Below are 23,979 nucleotides of genomic sequence, written 5' to 3' on the forward strand. Positions count from 1 at the left end.
TTTTGTACAGGGAAGCTGAGGTGTTCAGCATAAGGCAATTATATGGAAGATCGCTTTTGTCATACCAGTATGAACGACCACAGATAATACAAAGACATTATGAGATCAGGGGAAATCCAGTACAGCGACCGCAAGTCGGAAAGACATTGGGATTGCGAACTTTTACCTACCTTGCACCGGTTTTATATAGCATCTTACCTTCAAACCTAAGGGCAGTAAATTCTCGAACACTTTTCACCAGAGGAGTCAAGACGTGGATCAAGTCACAAGATAATAAATTTTGGAAGAAAATTTTCAACAGGGTTAACTTTGTTTAGAACATTTGTTTTGTTGTACTTATATTGTATTTGTTTTATCTAAACTCATTGGTAGTTGTTTTTTTTTGGAGTTTATGATTGTTATATTATTCCCCCACGAACAAGTATATACTTTTGTGGGTTATAATTTGTTTATTGATGCGTACCTTACAAATTGATTGTATTTCAGAAACTGTTTTTTGTTATATTTTTTCTGCTTCAATAAACTTATTTATTATTATTATTATTTATGATGAATTTTCTCTCTTTTACCTTGTCGGCATGGGAGGGGGTGTTAGAGTTCACCCTGTATAACTCTTTTTTAAACATGCCTACAACAAATCAAATCGATTACTCCATCTAGCGGCAGCTAGATGAACTAGATTATAGAGGACAATTGGAATAGACGAACTAGCGTATGAAGGACGATGAGTCCTTCTAGCGGCCTATAGACAAACTCCTATAGAGGACAATTAGTCATCAAAATATATGTGGCTGTGTTGATCATTTCAGCCCATAAATACTGTGGTAAATCCTCCTGTGCGTGCATTATTGATCTTGCAGTCTCAACAACAGTTCGATTATCCCTCTCAGAACAACCATTTTGTTGCGGCGTGTAAGGCATTGTTAATCTCTGCCGAACTCCATTCTGTTGTAGGATGTCTTTCACTCGTTTGCTATCGAATTCACCGCCATTGTCACTAAGGAGCTCCTTGACTACATGTCCTGCAACTTTAGATTCAGCTAACATAATTTTTAGCGCATCAGGGACATTAGATTTCTCCTTAATGAAATAAACATAACGGAAACGACTGTAATCATCCTTGAACAGGACAAAATAACGATATCCCGATAGAGAGTTCACAAAAAGGTCCACATACATCCGAATGTATGAGTTCACCTGACATTTTTGCACGATTCTCTAGTTCCAAATTTTAGTCTATGAGCTTTGCCGTATATACACCCTTCACATAATTCACTGTCCAGTTTCACGTTTATGCCCAATTCGCGTGATATAACAGATTTTATGTGTCTTTTATTTTGATGACCAAGTCTTTCGTGATATAATTGCAATACATTGTCATTCGAAATCAGATTCACTTGCATTTCTGTAACTGGCATAACATTTTTCAAAGACAGTTTGAATAACCCACCATATCGGTTTCGTGCACCAACAAGTTTCACTTGTCCATCAATTATAAAGCAACACGTTTCAGCCTTGGAAATAAATTCACTATTAGGATGTTTATCTTGTGCAGACAGAACAGAAAATAGATTTTTCTTTATACTAGGAACATACCAAACATCGGTTAGAGTGAATTTCTCTGATTTGCCTTCATTGGATGCTTCTACGGTAATAGTACCTTTTCCGATAGCTACAATGGAATCTCCATTCGCAGTGGTAACCGTGTGAGTTTCATCGAATGACTTGAATTCTCCAAAAAGATCATTTCGATTAGTGATATGATTTGTTGCACCGTTATCAACAAACCAATTATCTTGATCACAATCGACAGAAAGTACGCTACTGGTCACTGCAAGAAGAGACATATTAACATTACTGCCTTGTCCTACTGTATCACCGCTTGTATTCTTCTTTGGTTTAGGAGGTCTTCCATCAGATTTCCACTTCATACAATGGCGAACTATATGTCCAGGTGCTTTGCAATAATTACAAATAAAACCTTTTTTCTGCTTCATTTTTGGTTTGCTTGAACTAGCTTTTTCTACAATCAAAGCTTCTTGATTGTATTCACTTTTGCTCAACAATGCTTTCTCGTGAGCACACAACTGATTTGTGAGATTGTCGATTTTTCTTTCAGCTTTTGCCATCAGCATCCAGCTCGACCTGAACGAAAAATACTCATCTGGTAAAGTACCCAAAATCTTGCATATAAGTAAAATCTCTGGCAAGTTACATTTACGTGAACTATTGGCTGCTTCTTTATCTTTTACAATCTCAACTTGTAGTTCATTCCACAAATTTTTCAGTTTTGATGTATGAGTGGCAATGTCATCTCCAGGCTGTCGCTTATAACTGAAAAACTGCGTACATAAATCATATGTCTTATCTTCTGCATTTCCATCGTATAATCTATGCAGTTCTAGCCAAACCTCACGTGCTGTTGAGAATCGCATAACTTTCTGAAGCGTCTCCTCCGTCATATTGGTTGTCATAATTAGAAGTGCAATCTGCTTTCGTGAAAAATTCTAAATCGGATTCATACTTCGATTTATCTTCTGCACTTGCGTTTGCTGCCGTAGGTGTTGGAGACCCAATTCTACCTTCTATGACATCAATCGCGCCTGGAATTCCTCGTAGTAGAATGCACAACTTATATTTCCAAGTCGTCCAGTTAGACTTTCCTTCAAGTAAACCAATTTTGATTCTTGTTGTTTCCATAACTGTCTATTCTTACAAAACGTAAATTCGAATACTGATCAGTTCAATTGACAACTCAAAATTTCTATTTTTCACTAGTCCTGCGGCACTGAGCCCATAACCTGTTGAAGTTTGAACTTAAAGGAAATATCTTAGGAAAAACACGTTTATAAAAACGTAACTTTTTTAATTAAATTAACTGTCAATCTGACATTCTTACACCTACTTAGTATATTTAATATATCAAACAAATTAGGGAAAATGTAAACGTGAATCATTGATTTCAACACAGAATACAAAATAAAGGTGACAAAATATAAATATGTCAAATTTAAAGATCTGTCACTTTCATGGGCGCCCGCAGGGGAGGGCCAGGGGGGGCCGTGGCCCCCCCTGAGATTTTGATTGCCTCATTTTTCAGCACAACACACTCAATATTACTTTCTCAATCCAAAGGGCATGGAAAAAAGGAAAGTAATGGATTCTCAACAATTTTCCGGTTTTCAATGACAATCATGGACGCCTTATCGTTTTTCAATAATTTTTTTTTGCCCCACCTGAGAAAAATTTCTGCGGGCGCCCATGGTCACTTTACTGACTTTCGTTAAAAGCACCTTGCAATAGTTCACTTTTAACGTCCACGATAGAGGATCCTTTAATAAAAGATCGCTAATTTGTGCGTTGCAATAACTCTCTAATATAACAGAAAGTTATTTTTAATCATAACATAACCTTCAAGAAGGAACCACAGAACTGACAGTCAAAAAAAGGAGCAACCCGTCCAGCAGAGAAAATCAACGTTACCAAACTGATACCTATCAGTAGCGGAGCTACTTACGCTACCGATCTTTCTTCTGAAAGCGCCCAATTCTCGACTTTTGTGAACCAAGGGCGTAGATCTTTTTTTTCTTGAGAGGGGATAATGGAAAAAAAAAATTTTGACGACAACCTCTACTCACATCTGTAATGTTAAAAAAAAGATTGATAACGAAGTTTGAACCAGTTCATCTATGGTTCATAGTGAAATTCGTCAACGAAACGCCGTGCCTAAAAACGGCAGAGTGAAATTGTCTGGTTAGTCTGTGATTCAATTCTTTATGCGTAGAAGCACTGAATCGTTCGAAAAGAACAGGTTCGGTTCTTTAAAAAGAACAGGTACATGGAACAGGCTGAGCTAACCTGTTCGGTTCTTTTCGTAACATCCCTAATGTTTAGAGGAATAAGCTAAAACGGACCAAATATTTGGACCCGATCGATGATTCGGGTTTCTTCGTGAATCGGCTGTGTCGTACATCCTCGAGTTCCCGAGGATCTGCAACTAAAATCATTACTTGACACTTGTCAACTGTTATGAATAGACACAGTGACAATACATTTGCCTCTATTTGGGTAAATTCGAATTTTTCAAGTGAAAAAGTGTAGAAGAGCAATTTTTATTGCTTAATTCATACAAATATATTGGTTAATGAGGAAGAACAAATTTTACCCAAATTCCTAAATCATCTGCAAAAGTGAGCAGAATTTGGCAGATTGTTTCTAACGAAACTAATCATGGATATAATAATCATTACTTTCAAAACCAACAGAGAATAATGATGTGGCCTATTGTAAAAGAATATGAGCAGGTATTCATACAAATAGTCAACAGGGTCCGGATTGCTGTGATGATAGCTAACCTCCGATAGGAGATGCATTGCAAGAAGAAGATTCATACAAATATGGCGATAGAGAGCTTGAATAAATATCCGAAATCTAATAAAATAGAAGGAAAAGAAAATAAGGTATTATACATAATTATATTCTTGCAATTATCAATTTACGAGTATTCATTGTTTTAGAGTTGACAAGCTATCAGATTTGTTGGAAGAAATAGTTGATGAGAAGACGTGGATGAAAATTATGAGAAATGAAAGACCTAACTATCAACAAAAAATTTCTGTAGAATCTCATAAAAAAGCAGAAACAATGAAAGACTTAATAGAGGAGGTCTGTATATGATGATAAATATTATAATACACAATTTATATCATCATGTGATCCATATTGTGGTTAAGGATATTGTAGTCATCATTAAATATGCTTGCACAAATATAAATGTGAGTGTTCCACTAATAGCATCAAAGTTATATTGTGCAAGCATTTGCATGCTGGTACTATGTTCGGACAAAGAATAAATTCTGTTTAAGATGACGACAACAATTTAAAAATTAATGAGCCATAAACAAGTTAACTATAATGAAGATGTGGGACATTTTATAGATGAAACCATTTCTGGTTCACAAAATTTCACATCTATAAGCAATGACACAGAAAATGTAAGTTAAAGCAAGCTCAATTCAAGTTTTTGTATAATTCATTATTTCAACTGTTTTAGGATTTGCTGAAATGTGTAAAACAATTGAAGACTCTCAATGCAGAAGGAAAGAGGAGAGTATTTGCAACTATCAATGGAAAATTTTCCAAACATAGGGTCAATGGCAAGAAGAACTAACATCTAAGAAGTGAAAATTGAGAAGCAAATCTATTTCCCAAGAAAAAAAATGAATAGTATGCATCTTCTATGAAAATGACTTTTCTCTCAATTCATATTCTTTTTTCATTATTAGCAGAGACTACTAGAACTTCATAGCAAATAATTTAGAACATTGAAATGAGATTGACAAAAAAATCGAGGTAATAAATTCTAACTGAACCAGCATGTTACACATATAAGAGACGTACAATGTTCAAATGTGGATAGAAGAACCAGTCAATATCAAAATAAAATATGACATACATCCTTTACATAAATTGATGAAATTAATATATTATATAATAATATGTATAATATAATTATTGATAATTTTGAACAACTGTAAGTTTTCTTACAATAAACTACTTCCTGTATTGATTATACGATTTCATTTCCCATAACTCAATGAAAGTGTATTCTCAACTGTGTTGAACAGCCAAAATTCTCTATGCTGTAAAGAATTTGATACAGATTTTATTATATTTCCATTATATGCATTATATCCTAATCTGAAAATAAAATTACCTCATTAGCATTTTTAGTAATGGAGCATCTGCCCAGTAATATCGTTAAATTATTCAGTATACTATTATAGAGTGCAAGAAAACTTAAAAATTAACAATTTGGATTTCTTATTAAAAAAAAAGAAATATTTAATTCATATTTATTATGATACAAGTGACAAAATTGGTCCTCCAATTTTTTTATCAATCATATACCTATTATTGTCCGAGTGTTTACCATAATCACTGAATGATATTACCCTTCTGTATTGAAACCCCAAGAGAAATCTTTTTTGAGATTCATGAGTGGTTTCTGAATGATCTATATATAATAGTATAAGGGATGCTACAATCTGAAATAATCTTTTTCTTGCCCTGATCCTTCACATAACACATTGATTTAAAGTTTGAAATTATTATCCAGGTGAAATGTCAAACTAATCTTAATATGAAACAAGCTAGTAGTACTTTTAAAAATCCATTTCTAGATATTTTAATGTAATTTCTTAAAGTTCAATCCATTATTACAAACAATAAATTTCTCAATTCACATAAAATAATTATAAGAAGTTTTAATTTGAATACTTATTCATAGTAACAAAAGGGCACTTTCAATTCAATCTCATCATACAAACTTCTCTTTCATATTATCAAATCACATTAATTGATCAACCTACAAATAAATATAATAATAATAAACAACTTCTATCATATTCACATCAATGGTCACTTTAGTTCTATGTTGTGTAGACTTTAGAAGAGTTTCCTTGGAATTTTTTGCAGTCTTTTCCTTATTGGCACTAGTTCAGTTCTGTATAATGTGTTTATATTAAAAATTGGTCTGCAGAAGATTTTGTATATTTTTGTAGCTGTTGATATAATAATACCAAATTTCATCTACAAAGAAAGCTCAATTAAAGACAAATTTTGGAAAAATTCTACATATATACCTATCTGTTTCATCCCACTCTGCAATTAAAATGGGAAACAACAGAAAATGTAAATTTTGTTGTCGTTTGGAACAAAATAACATCAACGTCAAAATCGTATTTGAAGGGAATTCTCGTCATTCTCGCGCATGACAGTTACTTTTCATTTAGGATCTTTGGGAGTATCTGTAACTCATGAGCTTCGGGTCCAAATATTTGGTCCGTTTTAGCTTATCATAATGTTAGTAGTGAATTATCACAGACTACTAGAATTATCACTAATAATTGAATAAGTCGATTATACATTCAAATAATGTTACCGAGAAGATATTCAGTTAACCATATTCACAACTTCATGGAAAAATATTCCCTTGCAATTCTTAATTTTGATAAAAAACAATTATCAAATTCTGCAAAACTACCACCTCAAAATAAACGAGTGGTTATTTGTGGTGGTGGTGTAATGGGGGCATCGGTAGCATATCATCTTGCAGTTTTAGGATGGGGACAGGAAACAGTTCTGATAGAGAAAAACAGGTTTGTAACCACTAGCGTCTAATCAAATATATATTTTTCATTTTTGAGGAATTCATTCTTGAAAATCTATAAATTTTCTCGAATTTCTCTCATACCTATTTCTAAATATACTTTTTTATATCCGTTATTTTGAAACTTTCTCTTGTGTTTTAAATAACATAGTAAAAGACCAATGACTTCTGAATCGTACTTTATGTTTTGAATAGAGTTGGAGGAGGAACAACTTGGAATACATCTGGATTAGTTGGTGTTTTTAAACCTAGCCTTGCACAAGTAAAATTGACAAGATCTAGTGTGGATCTTTATGAAACATTACATTCTAAAGGATTGCAAACTGGATGGAAGCAATGTGGTAGTCTTAACATAGCAAGAACTAAAGACCGAATGACCATGTTTCGAAGGATGAAAGCTCAATCTGTGTGAGGTTTCTGTTGAAATTAACTACACTACTTCAACTAATACTTTCTATCAAATTTCCTCTTTATCATATAATTTTTTCAATTTATACCTAAATCTTAATCTGCTGGCTTGGCGCAAAACTATCCATTTTGTAAGAGGTCTAGAAAATCACCTTCAAATGTTTATTCCCCTTTTATTTTGAATGAAAGAATAATAATAATATAAGAATATATACTTACGGTGTACATGTGTGAATAGTAGGAATACTTTCAAAATAGAGAGAGAGAGAAATTAAATTTATTGATAAATCAAATGGCTATCAACCAGTCTTCCAGCCAGTTGCATACATTTTTATATAACATATTATTTATGAGTATTAAAAAAATAAAAATAAACATCATCCTAGTGATTCCAAGTGTTCGAAAAGTGGCAAAGCTGGCAACTTTGCCATTGGTGTAGTTGGTCTGCTGAAATGTTGTATCAATGGCTCCATTATGTTGATATTATTATTATTGATAAATTTTTTGCTTAGTTTTTGCATTCTTTCCAGTATTGGTTCTATTCCCGTTGTCTGATATAAAAGCTTTTTTTTGTAATCTTACGTAAGCAAGTTCTTTCCGCTACCTCAATTGCATTCAGAGCTGTTTTTGTCGAATTTGAGAAGATTATATGTCCACAGTCCAATAAAGGTCTGCATATCATTTTATATAGCTGTTTTACTACTGATTCCTTTGTTTTTATATGTAAGAGATCTAAAATGCCCAGCTTGTGTTATGGCTTTTTTCTTTTGAAGTTTTAAGTGTGCTTTGAAGTTCAACTTGTTATCAATCTTTATGCCTAGGTATTTGGAGGAATCTGTTGGAGTTATTGTGTCACTTCCAAGTTTTATATTAGGAGAGTTGGCATTGATTTTATGGTTAAAAATGACGAGTTTTGATTTCCTTGGGTTAGGTTGTATTCTCCAACGTCTCACCCATGCCACTGTTATATCCGCCAACTTCTGTAGACCTTTCATACACTCTTTCAGTGTTTTGTGGTGGGATATTAAAGTTGTGTCATCAGCAAATTGGAGAACATACTGTAGACTGTCGATGTCCTGGTTTCTGAAATTAGATTGTCTGTACAAGTCACTGCAGAACAAATTGTAAAGTAGAGGAGAGAGTGGTGAGCCTTGTGGTAGTCCTTGTGCTGTTGTAAATTTTTCTGAGGTTTCACCTTTGACCCGGACTTGTAATTTTCTGTCTAGAAGGAAATTGTTTATAATTTTTATCAAATAAATGGGACACTTTAGATGGAAAATTTTGGAGATAAGACCGGCGTGTCAGACACTGTCAAAAGCTTTTTGAATGTCCATAAATATAGCAGCTGTTTTATTTCCCATTTTTCTATTGCATTGAACATTTGAAGTGAGTATAGTTAAAGGGTGCACAGTCGATGTCTTCTTTTTAAACCCGAATTGACATGGTGTATATATTTTCCTATCTCATTGCATATTCTCTCTGCCAATATTTTTTCAAATTTTTTTCCCAATGTAGGTAGAAGTGTAATAGGCCTGTAGTTCTCTATGTTAGAATTATCTGTATTTGCCTTGGGGATGGTAATCGAAATGCCTTTTTTCCATTCACTTGGAAAGAGGGAATGAGAGAGACAATAATTATAAATTTTGATTATAATATCGTAAACTAAAGGGTCTAGGTTCCTCAGTATTTTTCTTGGAATGTTGTCATAGCCAGGTGTTGTGTTCTTACCATGGTTGAGTGCCGTATAGTATTCTTCTTCTAGGATAGGTTCAAATGTTATCTCTGATGGAATCTGGGGTAGTTCATTTTTGTACCAATTCTCTATTTGCTTCCTATGCTCCTCATTGAATTCTTTGTTTGCGGATTTTTCAAACAGCTTTTCAAAATGTTTTGCGAAAGCATCAGCAATATCTTTATCCTTAATGAGAGATTGTATTGGATTTGAAAGTTGATGGGTTGTGTACTTTGCAAGTTTTTTAATTGTTCTCCAGTATGTCCTGCCTTTTTGATCTTCGATTTCTTTGCAAGCCTCTAGATATTTATTGGATCTGTATTGCAAGATCATGTTATGAATATCCCTATTCAATTTGTTGAATTTTCGTTTTAAACTTGGATCTTGGTTAGTCTGGTATTCACGAAACAATTGTTTTTTTGTTCTTATCAACTTTATGATGTAGGGAGGAAGGGTTTGGTTAAGTACCTCTGTTATTATTCTTGATAGAGTGTTGTGGAAAAAAGTTATGTACTCAGGGGTCATTTCAATTTGGGGTTCAATCACTTCAAGCATTATTTTATTCACTTCTTTAATGTTGCATTTTTCATAAAGTAATTTGGTCTCTTGAGTGTATTCTTCAGGCTGTTTTTTTATATCAATTGAGAATTCAATTCCAAGGTGATCGGATCCTAAGTCTGGGGTAAGAGTTATGTTCTGAATATTATCTTTTATATTACATTAGCGAGTCTGGTGTGGAGTCTGGGTTGTTTTCCATTAGGAATGTTGGTGGTGTATCCAATTTGATGAAATCTGAGTTTCTGAGGAAGTTGTTAATTTGAGTTTTTTTTCGGTTGTTCACGTTGAAGTCTCCTAGAATAATGGAATATTTATATTGTGATGCTTTCACCAGTAAATTTTCCTCAACAAGTCGGCTGGAGTGGTGTATGTAGACCAGAAACATATGGATTTTTTCGTTATTGAAAGGAACAGTAAAATGCAGAACATCGTTCCATGGGTTTTTGAAGTGGGACGGATTGTTTCTACCAATTTATACTCTGTTAGAAGCCTGCACTAGTGCACCTCCTCTGGTGTTTTGGTTCAATATACTTCCATGTTTGAACAATGTTCTCCAATCCCTGTATTGAATGTTGGTGGTTGCATTAGTTCTAGTTTCCACAAACATTGTGCAGTAAACATTGTTATGCTCAAGATAATATCGGATCAACTCTTTTTTGTTGATATAGTTGTTAATGTTTGCATACAAAAATTTAAGCATGAATGTCCCCATATAGCTGCACCCCCTCCGCTGGCTCTGTATCCACTGTTTTGTTCTCATTCTCGAGGTCAATCATGAGTACATAAAGTATGTTACCAACAAAAGTGGGTACCGTGCTAATATTGTAGCTGTCGATGAAGCGTCTCTGGAGTTTTTGAATCCGTTGTTGTCTTTCAATATTTTTGGGTTTGTTGATTTTGTGTATGTATGTTTCTATGATGTGATCATGTATTGTAATAGCTTTGTGTATTCTGCTTTTTTCCACTTTTTAAATATCCATATCAGCTGATTTTTTATTTATTGATCTCATTTTGATGTTTGGAATACCTTCTATGGGCTGAACTGGTCTTTTTGGGCATTTTATGCCAGTACACCTTGGTGGTAAACTTGTTGTACATTCTAATTCCTTGTGTTGCTGTCCATATTTGTTGCATATTATCGATCGGATGCGGTCCGAAATAGTTGATTCAATTTGCTTCGTGTTAATGATTCATTCATTTTCCGAATATCAGTGTATATATATGTAGAGTAGATAAGCTTGGATTCGCGGAACCTTATAAAGTGTAAATAGACGGCGTAGATTGTTGTATGGGGTCACTGAAAAATTCCTCTGTTCTTTCCATCTGTATTTCCTATTCTTATTCTCGGCCTCCTGTGTTTGTCGCAAAAGTTTCTCTGACGAGCCACAGTCAAGTGAAGGTTTGTTTCTCATGTTCATTCCTTACTTACAATTTTGTTTAAGTTCATAATACAGGCAATCTTCGAACAATCGCGTTTGAGGGTGGCTTTTGAGAACACACCAATACATTATAATGTCTGTGTGTGAGGGCTGTAAAGGTTCCTTTATGGAGGGTGACTTTATTGCCACATGTTGTGTTTACTTGTCTATGTTTCACTGCAATGAAAAGGCTAATGAGGGATTTGGCAAAAATTGCTCTTTAACTACAGTATCTGAAGTTCGTGTTTTGAAACTCAAGTCCAGACGTCTCATGCTTTATCGCTGCAAAGAGTGTCGTGATAATGGTGGCATAACTCCTCAACTAGTTGAAGTTATTTCAAATCTCCAGGCATCAGTGGATAAATTGCTTGAATGATAATATAAAAAAGCTTACAAAGGTGGTAATTCCTGGAATTAATGAGGAAATTTCTGAAATAAAGCAGTCTCAAGATGATCTCACCAGAGTGATTGGTGTAGAGCATGATGATATCAAACGGTCTATAGGCATCCTTGAAGAAAGGGTCAAAATATTGGAGAACGATATTTCTGTTCAAGGCTGGTTGAGCTCCCCACTGTGGACATTGGAACATTGGCGAATGCTGATTTGATCATGAAAGAGATTTCTGACAGTAAATATCCTGAGAACAATATTCTCAAATACAGGGTGTGGTGTAATTAATGGATAATCCTGTACTGGCGAATAGGGGAGGTCATGGCCGACCAGAAAATGTAAAGTTATGTTCAGTAAAAATATCATAGTTTTCGAGATATCGGACAATTTCATTTTTTCTAAAAAGTGCAAACATGAGGATTATCCAACTTTTTTTTTTCTAAATTAAGCAAGATGGTAGGAATTTGGTAGTTTATCTCATAGTACAGCTATCTGAGAGTAAAATAAAAAACAATGCCCAAAGAAATAACAAGATTTGTGATCACATCATTGAAATTAGTGAATAAAGGTGCACTTTTTAGAAAAAAATGAAATTGTCCGATATCTCGAAAACTATAATATTTTTACTGAACATAACTTTACATTTTCTGGTCGGCCATGACCTCTCATATTCGCCAGTACAGGATTATCCATTAATTACGCCACACCCTGTATAATGTTCCAGAGCAGATTAAATCTGCGGAAAATGGTCTGAAACGTGACTATGATTCAAAGCAGGTGTTTGATGTTCTCAAAAATATTAATAATATTGGCACCAAACTCGACCTAAAAGATGTCAAGCGTTTGGGTGTATTTGATGCTGATTAAAGTCCGTCCGATACTTGTAAGGTTTGATACTCGCGCTGATGTTACAAATGTGATTACTCATTGGCGTCTGGTGCCCAAATCTGTTTATATCTCGTATGATTTCACCAAGCTGCAACGTGATAGATTTAACCTATTAAAAAATCAAGCTAAAGTATTTAATGGTGGTGAGGCAAACAGGAGGAACAATAAAATTCAGTTTGTTAGGTTTCATAATGGGAATCCAGTTCTGGTTACTGCACCATCTCTATGTAAGGAACGGTCTGCTGGGAACAACGATTCTGGTGGAAGTGCTATTGAGGATACAAAAAACATGTAAAGTCAACGGTCAATGATCTCATCATATATTATCAGTATGTTCGGGGCATGCGTACCAAGCTCGATTTACTTAAGCTTAACATTGGTTTATTATCACCCTTACCGGACGTAGTTTGCCTTGTCGAAACATGGCTTCACCCTGGCATATTGGATGCAGAATTGGTTCTGAACAATTACACTGTTTTTCGTAGAGACAGATATAATAATAATAATGCACTGAATGGGGGTGGGTTATTGATTGCAGTTAGAAATCACTTGAAGGCCAAACTTGTCTTGTCTGGTGAGATCATTGAGGAATTGTTTGTGGAGGTCTGCGGCGAATCGGGGAATCTATTGGTTGGGTGCTTTTATGTGGTTGTTGACACCTACAATGCACATGTTCAAACCATTGACAAATTGGTTCGGGAGTTTGTCGACCATGAATTCATTTTCTTGGGTGATTATAATTTGAGAGAGACTATTTGGTCAAATTATAGTGAACTGTCAGATGATCTGCTTGCCATCTGTAACTGCTCTGACTCAAGTGTTCATGAAAACGTGAATCTTTTGGTGAATTTTTTTTCTTATCCTGGAATGTGCCAATATTTTCCTGTGCATGCTACCAAGGGTTATACTTTGGATTTAGCGTTCTCGTCGCTTCGGGACGACTGTGTTCGTTTGGTTGACTTCTGATTCTTTGGTTCCTTTGGACCTTCATCATAATCAGGTGCTTTTTGAAGTTTCTTTTGGGTGCAGCGGTGAAATTAGGGCGGTGAAGAGTGAACAAGACTTTTGGAGAGCTAATTATGTTGAAATAAACTTATGTAAATTTTTTATCAACGTCTAATAATATTCCTGAAGAGGTATTTTTTAATGGTGAATTTGGTCAAAGTGGTAAATCTGCATGTAATTTGTTTGCTAAGAATTTTGAATTGGTTTATTTAAATGCAAACACCTCTTTTCAGCATCAGTTATATTTGAATGGGGAACTTGATTTCACTATTGTTAGGGAGGAGATTGCTTTAACTATTAAAAATCTGAAAGAATCTGACTCTGTTGGGCCAGATGGTTTGTCTACTTTATTAGTTAAAAATTGTTCTAGTGCAATAATTGAACCGCTTTACTGTTTATATCAGCAATCCCTGATGCCCACTTTGTGGAAGAAAACTTTTATAACCCCAATATTCAAAGCTGGCAACAAATGCGATGTCATGAACTATTGGACTATTGCCATTATTGGTACTATTTCTAAGATTTTTGATTCCGTTGTTGCTGTGAAGCTCTCTGAATTGTGTCTTTGGTTTATAATTCAAAATCAGCATGGATTTGTCAAGGGGAGGTCTATTATTACCAACTTTATATTTTATAATAATTTTATTGCTGATACACTCAATGATGCATCTTGCCCTGACGACGTTAAACAGGTGGATTCTATTTATTTGTATTTCGCAAAGGCTTCAGCCAATCATAACCTTTTTATTTATAAATTATCTAAGTTTGGAGCGGTGGCACTCTGAAGTGGTTATTATCCTACCTTGCAGGTCGTGAACTTCGAGTACGCATTAGAGGGAGTTTATCTGATCAGTTTATTGCAACATCGGGTGTGCCTCAGGGCTCTCACCTGGGTCCATTGCTGTTCATATTGTTCATCAATGATGTGTCCGATTCTCTTAAGTTTGCTGTCGTCCTAATCTTTGCTGATGACATAAAAATTTTCTGCAGAGTTAGGTGCTTCTACGACCAGATTAAGTTGCAGAAAGATTTGGACCTAATATACAATTGGTCTTCTATTAACTAAATCAAACTAAATTGTGCCAAATGTAAAGTTTTTTTCCGATTGTTAGAAATCTAAATAACAAACTTATTTTTAATTATTCTGTTAATGGTCAAATTCTTGAAAATGTTTGCAATATCAAGGATCTGGGTGTAATTCACCAGAGTGATTTCGCATTTGACTTGCACCTTAATGCCACTGTCTCTAAGACTTATAGGACTCTGGGTTTTATTATTAGGTCTACGATAAGATTTATTGAATTTTCAATCCAATAGTTATCGACCGCAGTCTTCCAACCAGTTATACACATTTTTATATTACATTCTATTAATTATCAGGAAACATATTTAACAAAAAAACTATTATTCTATTTGCGTTTGAAGAGTGGTGACTTTGCCTTTGGTGCAGTTGCTTTATTGTTGTCATTCAAAGAGATTTCATATATTCAAAGATTGGGAGTGCCGGTACTTTGGCTTTCGGTGGTGTTGTCCTTTGGTAGCTGTGTATCAGTGGATTCATCATATTTATGTTATTCTGGTTAGTGATGAACTTTTTGCCAAGTTTTTCGAGTCTTCCCATTATTGGTTCTACTTCTGTAGTTTCGTATAGCAGTTGGTTAGATGGGTTGTGCAGTGGATTGTTTGGGTGTCTCAGTTTGGTAATTTTTCTAAGGCAAGTTCTTTCGGCAACTTTTATGTTTTTCATTGTTGTCTTTGGGATGTTCAAGAATGCTATGTGTCCATATTTCAGTAAGGATCTGCATATCATCTTGTATATTTTGCTCGCCGTTTTGGTGCTAATTCCTAGATTTTTATATGTGAGCGATCTGAAATGTCCGGCTCGGGTAATAGCTGTTCTCTTTTGTGTTATTATGTGGGTTTTAAAATTTAGTTTTTGATCTAATTTGATACCGAGGTATTTACACATATTTGTGGGTGTAATTGTGCAATTTCCGAACAAAATTGTCTTGGAGTTATTTTGGGTTAATTAAATGTTTATTTGGTTTAATAAGTTTATTGAGTAAACACAGTGAATGTAGTAATAATATTCTTTCGCAAATGAACAATGAAATAAATACGTAATTGTAACAACATGAATTATACGGAGACGTTCACCGGTCGATGGTCGTTGGGACGAACTGACTATACCAGCTGACCGCGTCCTGGACCTCTTCATCGCGTCGTGGCGGGGATAGCGGATACATCGCGCCAAATGTTCCACCATAGAATATATTTGTTGCATCCCAACACCCGTCCTCAACAAATGATATGTTACTGAGGATGCACTGCCAGCCCGCACTCCTCAGCCATTCTCTGCAGCTTAATCCTATCCAGAGGTTTCGTTAACATATCTGCGATGTTCTGGTTGGTAGGACAGTACTGTAATTCTACTAAATTTTTCTCCTTCAAATCCTTGATGAAGTTAAATTTGGTGTCTATATGCTTCGTTCTATGAATTTATTATTTTCTATAATTTTTAGACAACTCTGGTTATCTTCATAGATGCGAAATTTACTCTGAGTGTTTATCTTAAAATCATTCAACAGTCGGTTAATCCACATACCTTCTTGTACTGCATCTGCCCGGGCATGGTATTCTGCCTCAGTTGATGATAAAGAAACTGAAGCTTGCTTGCGGCAACCCCAGCTGATTGTAGAGTTCCATAATTTGAACACATATCCGCTGTTAGATTTTCTATCCTCCTTCGTACTAGCCCAGTCAGCATCCGAGTAACCTACCAAGTTCTTCTCTTCAGCATTGTGACCGCCAAGTACAAGTTCATAATTGATAGTTCCTTTTTAGATATCGGCATATTCTCTTTACCTCGGTCCAGTCCATTTCTGTAGGACACCTGTTAAATTGGCTCATAATTGAAACACTTGCTGCGATATCTGGTCTTGTGTTAACAGATAAATATAAGAGTGTTCCAATTAATTGTTGGTACTTCTCATTATTCTGCATTAACGGAGTTTCTTTTCTGTGTTTTTGATATCCTGTATCCATAGGAATGTTTGATGGTTTGGCTTCTTGCAACCCAAACCTGGTCAAAATATTCTTGATATAGTCGGACTGATTCATACAGAAATATCCTTCACTATTTTTTCGGATGTTTATTCCCAAATATTTGCTTATGTTTCCAAGATCGATTAATTCGAAATTCGTCTTCAAGTATACAGCAACTTTGTCAACGTTCTCTTCCTTCTCTGCTGCAATCAAGAAATCTTCAACGTGTACAATCAAGTACAATGTATCATCTTTCATCTTTTTCGTAAACAAACATTGGTCCTCCCTACTCTGGCTAAAATCATAATATTTTAAAACATTCCTTAACTTTTCATACCATATGTTTGCAGCTTGCTTCAAACCATATATCCCCCCTCTCAAGCCTGCAAACATATTTTTCTTTACCTGCCACTGCATATCCTTTGGGTTGCTGCATGTAGATTTCTTTCTGCAAATCTCCATTTAGGAATGCTGATTTTGCATCAAAGTGTTTGATGATTAAATTCTTCTTTCCTGCTATAGTCAGTAAAACTTTTAATGTTGTCTGTCGAACAACTGGTGCAAATACTTCATCGTAGTCTGTGTCAAATTTTTGAGAGAAACCACGAGCTACAAGTCTTGCTTTGTAGCGTTCGACTTCACCTCTCGAATGTCTTTTGGTTTTATATACCCATTTGCAGCTAACTATGTATGCACCCTTTGGGGTCTCAACGATGGTCCATGTATTGTTATGTTTCAGAGAACTTAACTCTTCATCCATAGCCTTTATCCATTCTTCTTTATCAGGTCTGTCAAGTGCTTCTTTTCTTGTTCTTGGATCATCTTCTATTTCTGCAGTCAAACTTGTTGCATCAAGATAGCGACCTGGAGGTACACCCCGATTCTTTCTTGTTGATCTTCTGCACTCTGGCTCTACTTGAAGTTGCTTCTGGGCAGATTCATCACTTGAACTGCTCTCCGTTGTCGATTGCTTGACATCTTCTTGTGAAAAATCAATTTCGACCATACTATTATCAATTTCCTCACTGGTGTTATCATATTTATCAAGAAATACTACATCTCGATTGATTTTTATTTTTTCTGTTTTCTTATTCAAAAGTTTGTAGGCTTTCGACTGTTCTGAATACCCTAAAAAGATGTATTTTTCAGCTTTTACGTCCAGTTTTCGGCGTAATTCGTCTGGAATATGGGCATAAACTTCGCAGCCAAAAATGTGGAAATAACTTACGTCTGGTTTCCTTGAATTCCAAATTTCATATGGCGTTTTTTCACGAGTTCTTGTGGGCAATCTATTTTGCAAAAAATTTGCTGTATTTACTGCCTCTGCCCAAAATTTTCTTTTTAACTTTGCGTCTAATAACATGCATCTTGCCATTTCGATCAAATATCTATTCTTTCTTTCAGCAACGCCGTTTTGTTGTGGTGAATAGGGAGCTGTGTATTGAATTTTTGTTCCTTGACTCTTTAAGTAATTAATTAGATCTGAATTTACGTATTCCCGTCCTCGATCTGACCTGATGCATTTTGGAACTTTTTTATGCTGTGTTTTCATTTCTTTGATGAAATCTTTTATATACTTTCCAGCCTCGCTTTTTTGTTTTAAAAAATATACAAATGCAAATCTCGAATAGTCATCAATAATAGTCATCACATACCTTTTTCCAGCAGGTGATTCTGTCTGCATGGGTCCACAAACATCCGTGTGTATAAGATCGAGTATAGCTTGAGTCTTCTTTTTACTTTCTTTGGGAAATGGTTTTCTTGCCATCTTTCCTTCCAGGCAGTGTCCACAAATGCTTTCTAATCCACAGTCCCGAATTTTCAATCCTGAAACAAGATCCTTTTTGACTAAATCTTTTATTGCCTTGGTATCCCTGTGACCGAAACGCCTGTGCCAGATGTGGTAGCAGTTTTCACCATGCTTCTCTGAGTCCATGGCTGCTTTAGCTCGTTCAGTTATTGTGTTCACCCTGTAGAGATCCTCCTGTCTATTACCTGTATATGCCTTTGCTAAGATTCTTTCATCCTTCATGATGTTGCATACATTTTCCTTAAAATCTACTTTATAGCCATTTATAGCAAGCTTCTTCACTGATAATAGACTAGATTTGAGAGATGGTGCATACAGAACGTCTTTCAAAAATATTTCACTCACCTGGTCATCGACACAGCATTTAATGAGTATTGATCCTTTACCTTCCATCTTACAAATTTAATCTTCTTCTGCCAACTGTATACATCCTTTCTGCGTCTCATCTAGATAGTGGAACAATTCTTTCGAACCGGTCATGTGACCTGTGGCACCTGAGTCTACATACTATCCATTTGTTGATTTTACAGAATCTTCACAATACTTTCTTAGAAGTAATTCTTCCGTTGCTATACTGGCCTGTTCTTTTTCTTTATTTTCTTTATTCTTCTGATTATTCTTCCATTTCTTGTAGCCAAAACATTCTTTCTTCTGACCTGGCTTCTTGCAGAAAAAACATGTTATATCCTTTGTTCTTTGATAATTCTTTTCTTTAGACTGCACTGTTTTTAGAACTGCCTCACTGTTCCCTGATGTGTTTTCTTTTCTCCGACTGTATTCATCAATAACTCGGCTTTTTACAGCATCAAGTGTAAAATTTTCATTTTTCTGATCTCCTAGAGAAGTGATAAGCGAGTTATAGGATTCCGGCAAACTGGTGAGAAGTAACGTAGCTTTAAACTTGTCTTTCAATTCTTCTCCTAATGCATTAAGTTTGTTGAAAAGGGTAAGTACCTGTATGATGTTCTTGCAGACGAAGATTGAACAGCTTTCTGTATAAATATATAATTCCTGCATATGTTGATTTCTGATGGTAATCCTTGAGTTTGTCCCAATAGTCCTTTGCAGTTTTACAATCCTGTATGTGTAAAAACTGACTGTCCTCGATCAGAAGACCTATTGATGATCTTGCTAAATCATCCTTGTCTTGCCATGCCTGCTCGTTATCTTTTTCAGTATTATTAAATATGGGTTTCTCTTTACTTACAACTTCCCAGACTTTTTCCCTTATGAGAAGTAGTTCCATTTTTTTACTCCATATTCCGTAATTATCCGTATTTAACTTCTGTATAGAGGAACGATACATGTCACCCATGTTTTCTGCTTTAACTGGTGCACTTTGAAACTGCTTGATAACTGTTTTTCACTCAAAACTGTTCATTCACTCACGAAAAATAGTCACAGAGAGCCCATAACCTTTTGGGTTAATTAAATGTTTATTTGGTTTAATAAGTTTATTGAGTAAACACAGTGAATGTAGTAATAATATTCTTTCGCAAATGAACAATGAAATAAATACGTAATTGTAACAACATGAATTATACGGAGACGATCACCGGTCGATGGTTTGGGACGAACTGACTATACCAGCTGACCGCGTCCTGGACCTCTTCATCGCGTCGTGGCGGGGATAGCGGAGACATCGCGCCAAATGTTCCACCATAGAATATATTTGTTGCATCCCAACAAGTTATGTTCAATTTTGTAGTTAAAAATCAAAAGTCTCGATTTCGTAGGGTTTGCTTGAATTCTCCAGCGTCTCATCCATGCTACAGTGTGTCTGTTAGTTTTTGTAGTTTTTCCATACAGTTGTTAATCGTGGTATCATGTGCAATGAGTGTTGTATCGTCTGCAAATTGCAGCATATATGCTTGTTTGTTAATATGGTATTCTGATTCTTGATTGTGATTGTGGTGAACCTTGTGGAGTACCTTGTTGTGGCACAAATGGAGCTGAAGTTTGTGTTTTCACTTTAATCTGTTAAGTTCTTCCTGATAGAAAATTGGAAATAAATTTCAGGAGGTATATTGGACATTGTAGTTGGTGTAATTTGAATAGGAGTCCATTGTGCCAAACACTGTCGAGTGCTTTTTGAATGTCAATAAATAGGGCTGCCGACTTTTTTCCATTTTTCCTATTACATTGGACATTTGATGTTAAGATTGTTAGGGGATGAGTTGTGGAGATTTGACTTTTGAATCCAAATTGGTATGAAGGTATGGACTTTCTTACTGCTGTACGGATCCTCTCTGCTAGAATTTTTTCAAAATTTTTTCCCAAAACTGGGAGTAATGTTATAGGCCTGTAGTTTTCTATTTTTGAGTGGTCTGTATTGGTTTTTGCTATGGTGATAAGGATTCCTTTTTTCCATTCATTGGGGAAGTAAGAGTTGGTGATGCAGAAATTATATATTTTAATTATATGGCTATGTATAGGGGGCTCCAGTTTCCTCAATATTCCTCTGGGGATATTGTCATATCCAGGTGTTGTGTTTTTTCCGTGATATAGGGCCTTGTAATATTCTTCTTCCATGATTGGTTCTATATTTGTTTCTGCCTGTAATTGAGAAAAATAGGGCCTTGCAATATTCTTCTTCCATGATTGGTTATCTTATTGGGTTTCTGTTGGTATTTATTGTGAATTCGATTGCAATGTGGTCAGAACCTAGGTCAGGGTTAAGGTTATGAATGTCGGAGGAGTGTCTATCTTGGTGAAGTCAGAGTTTTTCATAAAATTGCAAAGTTGGGTTTTTCTTCGGGTGTTCCTGTTGAAATTTCCCAAAATTATAGCATATCTGTACTGAGATGCTTTTACAAATAAATTCTCTTCGATTAGTCTGCTAGAGTGATGCATGTATACCAGGAATATATGGAGTTTATCATTTTTGAAGGGGACTGTGAAGTGCAGGACGTCATTCCATGGGTTGTTAAAATGTGGTGGATTGCTTTTTCCAATTTGGACTATTTTTTCAGCCAGCACCATTGTTTCTCCGCGGACGTTCTGGTCTAGTATAGTTCCATGCTTACATATTGTTCTCCAGTGCCTGTAGCCGAAAGTGTTTTTCTCATTTGTTTTGGTTTCTACAAACATTGCACAATTTATTTTGTTTTCTTCTATATAGTGACGTATCTGTTTTTTTTTATTATTCAAACTGTTTATATCACAATAAATTATCTTAATCATTTATAGTTCTGTGAAGTTGTGTTTCTTCTGATGGTTCAGTTTCGATTGTTCTGGGTTCCTTTTCCATATCGAACATCAGCACATATAGCCTGTTTCCCACAAAAGTTGGTATTGTGTTTATTCGATAGGTTTCCATGAATCGTTTTTGCAGTTTTTGTATAAGTATTTGTCTATCCGTATTCTTTGGCTTGTTAATTTTATTAATGTATGTTTCAATGATGTAATCGTGGATTGTTATGCTTTGGTGGATCCTACTTGTGTCAGTTTTGACTTTGCCAATTTCAGCGGTTTTTTTGTTTATTGATCGAATCTTCACAGGTTCTTTGCAGTCTTCTGTTCTATGTGTGAATAGTGAACATTTTGTACAAGGTATTGGAATAGGGTCGGGTGGGTGACTTGGATTTGCAGTGTAGTGTCTACATTTGTAATAAATTCCTTCATTTATTAGCCTTTCATAAGATGCGATATCTCCTGTGGTAATTCTAATAAAAAGTGATGCTCTGTTTGTTTTCTTGGAGATAATCCGTTTATCGGTGTTGTTTGATTTTCGTTCAAAACCATAGCGATTTGCTCTTCTATTTCTATATCCACGTGTGAGATCAGCGGAGTAAGATTCAGTTGATCTTTTAGTTGGGTCAAATTTTTTATTTTCTGTTGTGCCATAACAATTCAATATTATTTTCTCTTTTTAAGGTATTCAAGAGCTCTAGTTAAGTTATTTTTAGTGTTGTCTGATTTAACTATGAATCCTTGTCTTGTTTGCAATATTATATCTGTATTATTAGGAAATATTTAAATCCATGAATTCGCAATTTGTACTCTTGTTGTGTTGGGTAGTGTATTCATGAGAAACAGGTTCTCAAATGTTTTGTGTATTGTATTTTTATTTCCAGATGCGTGTTTATCTGTTGCTCTTTTATCAGTGTTCATGTTTTAAGGATTGGAGTTTTGTTGATAGGTTTTTTTTGCGTATTTTGAACTTTGAATACGTAAGGATTAAGTGCCGTTTGTTGACTATTCACTTCTGGGGATGCTTTTTCGTCTTTCTTTTTAGAAGGTAGTTTGGATTCTCTACCTTTCTTCTTCCGTTTTTTCCTTGTTACTGTTTGGAATTGATTATTTGTTTCCTCTTCCATTGCCGAAGTATCTTGCGTTGTTTCATCGCCTGTTTGCGACATCTCCGAAGTATAGAATGTCTCGAAGTCGTCGGCGTTGAATGTCGGGTGATCAGAAATATTGTTTTCCGCAATTTTAAACTGACTCTTCACTTGAATAAATTCGATTTTTACACGGCTGATGCACATGTGTGACTGTCATGATGTTTATTTCATTAAAAAAGCACTAATGGGTCTTGTAAATTGCGAGGGTGTTCTCGAGTTTTTGGCTAAAAGGGAGGTTCCTTATGAGCTTAGATGTGCAAGATAGCTTATTGAGCGTGGAACTCATAATAATTATATTTATGGCTCGGCCATTTTTAGGTTAAGGAGGAAGTGGAACAAAATTGTTGTGCCCACAGCTGCGCTACATACTAATAATTTGAGAATATTTAAGAAAGAGCTAAGGTCGATTGTTAATCGTTATTTCTAATGAAAATCCATTTTTCTGATGCTAAATTTGTGTGTTCTTATATTTGCATGGAACTGTTTTTCATTTCATATTGCTGTATTTGTGTTAGCAAATTTGTTACTACTGGAATTTTCTTTTTTTATAATTTTGTCAAAAGGATCTTCGATATAATCCGTTGACATTGAATAAATAAATAAATAAATAAGTTTTTCATATGCACGCGTATTGAAACAATACCTGTATATATGAAAAACAATAATTTTATCCAAAATAAATGAAGCCGATTTTCTAGACCTCTTTTCACCAAGCCAGCGAAACTCCTCTTATGCATTCCATTTTAATATCAGTCATATTAACATATTGCCTTTGCTTTTATTCTAATGCTATTCTCAGTATTGCCGTCACTTGGTATTACATACTACTATTATTAATCTAACATTCACTCCTTCTAATACTTGTGAATATGTGTTTTACAAGATAGCTATAATATGCAAATGCAATTATCTTATAAATACAGGGTGATTCACCGCGATGGCCTATTAGGAGTTTATGGAAAACTGATCCCAATTTTTGCTGAAAATTTGCATGTTGGGGTTTGAGAAAATGATCTCTCTCCCCAAAATATTTTCAGACTACTTCCTTATTTCAAATTTTCTCTTATATATATATATATAATAACATGTGTCTTTATCAAGAATACATTTGATACTAATTAGGAGGTGCCTTCCAGCGCCGCAGATTGTATCGCGGTTCGGTTTCTACATCTTCATCGGTGTTATCCCTTCCTTCTCTGTGATGCGGCGT

The 23,979-nt window shown here is 35.1% G+C and overlaps 1 protein-coding gene and 2 long non-coding RNA genes across 9 annotated transcripts in view; 2 read left to right on the top strand and 1 right to left on the bottom strand.

The window, feature by feature from the left end:
- The first annotated feature begins 3,946 nt into the window (after window positions 1–3,946).
- LOC123672417 lies at window positions 3,947–5,569 on the top strand. Of its 4 annotated transcripts, none has more exons than XR_006746268.1 (5): window positions 3,947–4,190; window positions 4,266–4,460; window positions 4,518–4,994; window positions 5,054–5,226; window positions 5,286–5,569. It is a non-coding gene; the product is annotated as an uncharacterized LOC123672417 (long non-coding RNA). The 4 variants fall into 4 exon arrangements; XR_006746267.1 differs by having other exon boundaries at window positions 3,964–4,460; window positions 4,518–4,775; window positions 4,866–4,994; XR_006746266.1 differs by having other exon boundaries at window positions 3,986–4,460; window positions 4,518–4,665; window positions 4,866–4,994.
- Window positions 5,289–6,760, bottom strand: LOC123672433. 2 transcript variants are annotated; one of them, XR_006746293.1, is made up of 3 exons: window positions 6,645–6,760; window positions 5,955–6,591; window positions 5,289–5,700 (listed from the first exon to the last, which is right to left on the bottom strand). It is a non-coding gene; the product is annotated as an uncharacterized LOC123672433 (long non-coding RNA). The 2 variants fall into 2 exon arrangements; XR_006746292.1 differs by lacking the exon at window positions 5,289–5,700 and having other exon boundaries at window positions 5,840–6,591.
- A 44-nt stretch (window positions 6,761–6,804) lies between these two features.
- Window positions 6,805–23,979, top strand: part of LOC123672379 (pyruvate dehydrogenase phosphatase regulatory subunit, mitochondrial) — a 280,794-nt gene continuing 263,619 nt past the window's right edge. For 2 of the 3 annotated variants that reach the window (XM_045606473.1, XM_045606474.1), the window contains exons 1-2: window positions 6,805–7,160; window positions 7,367–7,579. In XM_045606473.1, the coding sequence (XP_045462429.1) occupies window positions 6,937–7,160; window positions 7,367–7,579 (437 nt within the window). In that variant the 5' untranslated portion in view covers window positions 6,805–6,936. The remainder of the gene's footprint in view (window positions 7,161–7,366; window positions 7,580–23,979) is intronic. The other variant, XM_045606475.1, reaches the window with a different exon arrangement.

This window comes from Harmonia axyridis, chromosome 2 (assembly GCF_914767665.1).
Source record: "Harmonia axyridis chromosome 2, icHarAxyr1.1, whole genome shotgun sequence".
NCBI lineage: Eukaryota > Metazoa > Arthropoda > Insecta > Coleoptera > Coccinellidae > Harmonia > Harmonia axyridis.